Source organism: Echinops telfairi, unplaced genomic scaffold (genome assembly GCF_000313985.2).
Source record: "Echinops telfairi isolate 266 unplaced genomic scaffold, ASM31398v2 ScPeMD7_2;HRSCAF=8, whole genome shotgun sequence".
In the NCBI taxonomy this organism is placed as follows: domain Eukaryota; kingdom Metazoa; phylum Chordata; class Mammalia; order Afrosoricida; family Tenrecidae; genus Echinops; species Echinops telfairi.
In genome coordinates, this window is record NW_022103898.1 from 8900279 (window position 1) to 8907274 (window position 6996).

At 44.5% G+C, this 6996-nt stretch overlaps 1 protein-coding gene across 1 annotated transcript; it reads right to left on the reverse strand.

The window, feature by feature from the left end:
* Window positions 1-5995: 5995 nt before the first annotated feature.
* Window positions 5996-6178, reverse strand: LOC115869211 (translation machinery-associated protein 7). Its single transcript, XM_045289482.1, is given in 3 exon segments — window positions 5996-6036; window positions 6039-6100; window positions 6102-6178. Coding segments are annotated over 3 exon segments (180 nt in total).
* Between the last annotated feature and the right edge of the window lie 818 nt (window positions 6179-6996).

A 6996-nucleotide genomic window follows, 5' to 3' on the forward strand; every position in this document is an offset into this window, starting at 1 on the left:
ATCATCCGCCCTGGATTCCCTGTGTTTGGAGAAGGAGCTTTTGAAGCTCGAGCGAAGGTTTGGTAAAGCAGACATGAATATGTCCCCTAGGTTCACATTTGAAGATCCCAAATTTGAAGCTGTTGAAAAACCTCAATCGTGAAACAATATGTAAATTAATCTGGTAATTTGTCATGATAAGCTGCACAATTGGGCAGTAATCCGCATAAACATGTTTGACAATTGTCTAAACAAAAATAAAGACAGGAAAGAAAGATCAACGTGCTATCAAAAGAGACTCAGATCTGTTCCTGAAAGTAGAGCAGCTAAAGCAAATGGCAAAAAGGATGACATAGAAAAGGAAACGTTCAAAGGTCAGGTGGAGAAGACAAAGTCAAGTATTATAAAACAGACTTGGAGTTAGAAAATCAAAAAGGAAGGACAAGCTCAGCATATATCAAGCTGAAAGAGCTGAAGAAAAAAACAGTCCTCAAGTTGTGATATTAAAATATCTTTTGGGAAAAACACTGGGAAAATATCATCGACATTCAATCATTTCAGGAGGTATCAGATGATCAAGAACCAATGGCACTGAAGGAAGACGTCTAAGCTGCACTGAAGGCATGAACCTAAAAAAGACTCCAGGGGCTGATGGAACACCGACTAACATGTTTAGATAGATTGATAAACCACTGGGAGCACTCACTGTCAATTTCTAGAATTTGGAAGACAGCTTACTAGCCAACTGGCTGAAAGAGATCCATTTTTTTAAAACCCATTCCAAAGAACGGTGACCCTCACGGAATATGGAAATTATCAAACAATGTCATTAATGTCACATACAAATAAAATTTTGCTGAAGATGATTCAGCAAAGGTTGCAACAGTCCACTAATAGGGAACTGCCAGAAATTCCGGGCAGATTCAGAAATGCATCTGGAACAAGGACTATCATTGCTGATGCCAGGTGAATCTTGGCTCAAACAGAGAATACCAGGAAAATGTCTGTTTGTGTTTTATCGATTATGCAAAGGCATACAATTGTGTGGATCATAAAAACTATGGATAGCATTGAGAAGAACAGGAATTCCAGGACATTTCATTGTGTGCCTACGGAGCCCGAGCACGAATCTGGAGGACATATTGTCTGGTTTCAGGTCGGGAAAGAGGTGCATCTCGGTCGTATTCTCCCACCATCCGTATTCCATTTCTGTGCTGAGAAGATAACCCGAGAAGCTGGATGCTGCAAGGAAGAACGAACTCTGCATCGAGATTGGAGGAAGGCTGCGTGACCACTTTGATGTACAGATGACAGAGCCTTAGTTACTGAACGCAAGGAGGACTTGAAGCACTTGCTGGTGAAGGTCAAGGAGGGCAGCCTTCGGCATGGAATAGAACTTAAGGTAAAGAAAGCCCAAAATTCTCACAACTGGATCAATTGGTGACATCATGAGAAAAGGAGAAAAGATAGAAGATTCTATCAGGCTGGGGTCATGGAAGCCACCGTCATGGGATCAAATGATGCACGACATTGGGTAAATCTGCTGCCCAAGATCTCTTTAAAGTGTTGAAGAGCAAGGTTGTCAAGCCATGGCATTGCTGGCACCTCAGTGTGCCGAACTTGGCGGTGTCTGCAGAATCCTGGTAGATGCCGCTTCCTGGAACCAGGAAGACTGAAGAACAATCAATGCATTCTGAGCGATGGTGCTGGAGAAGAGTATTGAAAGTCCCATGGATTCCGAAAAGGACAAACCGATATTTCTTGGAAGAAGTACAGCCAGAATTATGTTCCTTAATGGGGGTGGGGGGTGATGGGGAGACTTCCTTTCGTGTCCTTTGGACACCTTAGACCTAGAAGTAAAAACACGGAGGACACAGTCGTTGCTACCAGGCGTTAGTACATCTAACTTGACAAGAAAAAGAAACCGTGTCGACCCATTTTTCAATATGGATTTGCTTCTAATAATGGTGATGGTGTGGAAACACTTCTTGACTTCCGTTGTAATGACCTTTCGACCATGGAGAACATGTTACTAACCGCACTGAGACAACATCTTAATAGCAGGCATGCAGCACACTGCAATAAACCAAAGGAATATTTTGAATGATTTTTAAATTTTTCTCAAATGAAGAAAAACATTGTTTAGAAAACGCGATTCCTGTCAACAAAATGTATTTGCTTTCATCTTCTGAAGCGTCGTGTTTAATTGCAGAAACTAAACGCACAGTAGAAAATCTCCTGTTACCGGCTGTTATTAAAATGCCATAAACAGGTCGCGGGAAGAAGTATGAGGATGAAGTTCATAAAAATCCTTTACTGAAGGCTGCTGTGTCCAAAAGAATTTCTGAAATTAGTAGTGACCAACCCCAGCAGCTTCTTACCGGGCTCAATGATAGCCCAACGCTGGTCATTCAGTTAGATGAAACAGCTGGTATTTATAACGGGGCACTGCTCTGAAGGTATGTTTATGTTTATGATGCATACACAAGGAATGACTGTTGTGTCCTCTTTGGAAGGGCACACAAGAGGGGGAAGATGTGTAACTTAAAGTCGATGAATGTTTTGCAAATAGGGGCTTAGAGTAGAAAATGGCATTGGCTGTCTGTGCAGATGGTGCTGGAGCAATGAGGGGCAAGAATGATGGATTTGGAGCAGAAGGTTAAGCTCATGGCAATGTACATCCATCACTTTTACTCGGTGCACGATCTGTGAGGAAGCACTCGTAGCCAAAATATATCGCCAGGGATAGATGTCGCCCATTGGGATACTATCAAGGTCATTAACTTCATTAGAAGCCGTGCCCTGAATAGTCATTTGTTCTCAAACCTTTGTGAAGACGTGAACTCCAATTAGAAAAGCTCATTACTACATGCAGAGATAACTTGCTCTCCAGAGGGCCAAATTTAAACGGGTTATGCAAATTGTTATATTTTTGGCGGTAGAAATTCTGATTTTGCTCATTTTCTTCAAAACGACTTATGGTTTTTAAAATGGTGTTGTTCATCAGGTTTAAAAATTTCATGTTTTAAACATGTTGCATCAAGGAAAAAACTCATAGTGTATTTATGTTAAAAGATGAAATTCAGAGTTTTTTTAACAAGTGGAAGGATAGGGTGGAAAAGGGTTCTTTATAAAATATTTACCACTGCAGATGATTTTATAATTCAACATAATATTCCCAAAGATTTAGTTGTAAGAGTTATAATTGATCATCTGAAGTACTTGGAGACACGGTTTGAGACATACTTCCCTTTAAATTTTGATTCTAGAAGAGTAAATTGAGTGGGCGGGAAGAGAGGACATGACTGAGGGGTTTTGCTATCGGAAGACCAGAGTCACAGCACAATGTGATAAGAGCTGAGTCTTGAGGAGAGGAGGGTCAGCCACGACTGGGGCTCCGCTCTGGCTTTCCCTTGTAAAAACACTCCTTCCTCGTGAGTTCCCTGTCATTGACCAACTTGAGTAGCAGGCTTCACATGGAACCCAGAGCTTGCCTAAGGAATTACTCAGGCAGCTCCACCAATGCCCCGCCGTGTGTATCTGTTTTCTCCAGAAGCTGACAGCTAGACCGCCCCTTTCTACGTGTGTGAATCACATGGAAAGTGTTCCGGATACTGTGGGTTTTCTAGGATCGTGAGATCTCTGGGTGACACAAATGGTTCACACTCGAACACTAGCCTGGCGGTTGGCGGTTGGAGACCATTTAGGGGTACCGCGGAAGAAAAACGTGGTGATCTGATTCCACAAAGAGTACAGCCAAGAAAACCTTATGGGACAGTTCTACTCTGTTACACATGGGGTCGCCGTGAGTCAGAATCATCGCAACAAACCCATCTTCCAGCCCAGAGAGGAGGCATGACAGCTCACAGCAGGAGCTCTGGTGAGGATCCAGGAACCCAGCTTATGAGAGGCAGGGAGGCGGGGTTTCCTCTCTGAGTGATTCTTGTACAAAGGTGACATAGGCCTCACCTGCTTGGGTCAGAGGAGAGATGGTGGCACAGAAATGAAACAATCAGATGATCATTGAAAGGTCAGCGGTTGGAACCCATTAGTTGCTCTGCCGAAGAAAGATGTGGTTGTCGACTTCCATAAAGACTTACAGTCTTCACTCACACCACTGGTCCTGAAGGGATCATCCGCCCTGGATTCCCTGTGTCTCCAGTTCCTATCTGTACCAGTGAACATCCTCTGGTCTAGCCAGACTTGCAAGATAGAATTGGGATCATCATAGTGGGAGGGGGAGGAAGCATTTAGGAACTAGAGGAAGGTTGTAGGTTTCATCGTTGCTACATCACATCCTGACTGACTCGTTTCCTTCCCGAGACTCTTCTGTAAGGGGATGTCTAGTGGCCTACAAATGGGCTTTGAGTCTCTACTCTACACTGGAAGGGTGGAGGGAGGGTAGGTTGGAAAGGGGGAATTGATTACAAGGATCTACATATAACCTCCTCCCTGGGGGACAGACAACAAAAAAGTGGGTGAAGGGAGACGTTGGACAGTGCAAGATATGACAAAATAATAATTTGTAAATTATCAAGGGTTCATGAGGGAGTGAGGAGCAGGGAGGGAGGGGAAAAAGAGGAGCTGGTGCCAGGGGAATGATGAGGGCAATGAATACACAAATGTGCTTTACACAATTGATGTATGTATGGATTGTGATAAGAGTTGTATGAGCCCCTAACAAAACGATTTAAAAAAAAGAAGAAGAAAAAAGACTTACAGCCTTGGAAATCCAACGGGGCCAGTACTCTGTCCTATAGGGTCACCATGAGTAGAAAGGGACTCTATACCCAGGAATGTTTTGGGTTCCAGCCAGGAGTAGCCCATCTGGAGCTGTTTGTGGTACTGAACCCTGGGTGCTACTCTCTATTGCAATGCGATTTCACATTCCATTGGGGTTAGTGGTGACTTCTGTTTACCTTCTCCCAGGAATTGGGGATCCAGTGAGCAGTGACATGAGAGGAAGAGACAAGAGAGAAAACCAGACAGAGTTCTTGTGAGGATCCTAAGGCTGACACATTTCCATCCACTGCTATTGAGTAGCCCCTGATTCACAACAACTCTGTGAATGGTTCCAGAGGGCTTCTGGGGTTAGCGGTCCAACATTTTAACCCACTCTGCCACTCGGGCTCCTTGAGGAATTTCCAAGGAGAAGAAAATGGGGCTATTTCTTTGGTTATCACCAAACAGTTTTATAGCCCCCCAAACCTCTGGGAAATTGACCCCACCCCATCTCCCTCTGGTAGTAAGTCTATAGAAAAGGATGGAGACAAGATGACTACCTGGCTTTCCACACCCCTGTTGGGCACCCGTCTCACTTGCCAGTGGATGATGATACATGAGAGGTGTTCAGCATGTGTTTGTTGAATTGATGACGTGTTGGATGTAAGAGAAAAAGCCCGTGCGGTGGACTAAGAAGACATTCTGCTTTGACCCTTGCCTCTAGCAAGAGCAAAGGGACTAACCTTTGCAGCCCAACTCGGTATTAGGAGTTTAATATTAAGTTCTTTAATTGAATCCTTATCATCTTATTGAAAGAGGAGACTGACCACAAAGTTCCCAATCAAAATCGAGGCTCATAAAGGGTTGCCTCTTGTGGGAGATCACAGGGCTCTTCTCTGGTGCATCTGTGGTTCAAATCTAGGTTTTCCTGACCCCAAAGGTCACATTTTCCCTCAATCCTAGGCTACTTCTTTTATTTCAAAGAAGTTGCTTTAATCCCAGGGGGTACAGAATTCTGGCCATCACAAAGACTGAAGAGCCGCTCTGGCAGGTTCTGGACTGGATGCACTCCGACCTCACAGCTAAGATAGAAAGGGCTGAGTGAGAAGAACTACAGACACAAACCATTGTATGATTCTCCTCCTTTTTGACAAAAGTTTATTCTGAAACGTACAGCAGGCTCCAAGACAACACTTCATTCTCACTATAGGGGGCAGCAGTTACAGCGGGGAATCCAGATGTTTACACAGGGATGGAATCAATGGTCATCTTTGCCTCAGTCCCCCCAAACAGCTCACTTTGGGCCAGATTTCTTCATTCCACCCGTGGCCGGAGACCCTTCCCTGCGGCCTTCGCTTTGAGCTCCTTGCGTTTCTTCGGCTCTTCTTTCCGTATCCTCCTTATCTTCCTCATCCGCTTCCTTGGTCTGCTCCTTGGGTTGTTTCAAAGACTTCTTGCCACCTTCGCTGCCCGACATGGTGCCTGCCACCCCTTCCTCAGACCTGCCCAACTAATGCTTCTCAGGCAAGGAGAGAGACACACATCTATTTCATAAAGGGAGAATGAGATTGCAATCTTGGTTCATGCCTGAAGGTCATGATAAAAGGTCGGAGCGTTGATTTTGTGACAGTACCTATTGCTAATCAAGATTTGGAACCAGGAGTTTAGGTCCAGGTTTGGGAGATGGCAAAAGAGGATGGGCTCCAACCGCAGCAGGACCCAGTCTCCATGCTTCCTTAATGGTCCAGTCTGGACAGCATGACTAATAAGTAGCTTCAGATAGCAGTAGTTGCATGGGATGCCAAACAGGGGACAAGATCTAGTTCAAGTGATGTGATGGAAGGATTAGCCTTAGCAGTGTTGGAATACCTGAGAAGCAAGGTAAACACAGGTTTAATGACTAATGTGCAGTGAACAATTTTACTTTCCCCCCACCACATCAAAGATTCTTCTAAGGAGGCAGTACAAGACGGCGGTGTACTCGGGAGTCTCATAAAGCCCTCTTACAATAAAGGCCAAGGAAACAATCAGCTAGGCTATAGATGAGAATTTTGGAACCCCGAGCATCAAAAGCAATGGTGAAGAATTGAACCAAGTATCCAGTGGAAGGAGAGCTTGTACAAAACTAATGGGCATACAGAATTATTGCTCACTGGTGCCTTGCACAGGGACCCCTAGGGGTGGAGTGGGTCACTAATTTGAAACCACCAGTCGCTCAGCAGGAGGAAGATGAGGTTTTCTATGCCTGTGTGCTAGTCTGGGTGCTTTAGAGAAACAAATCCACAGAAACTCATG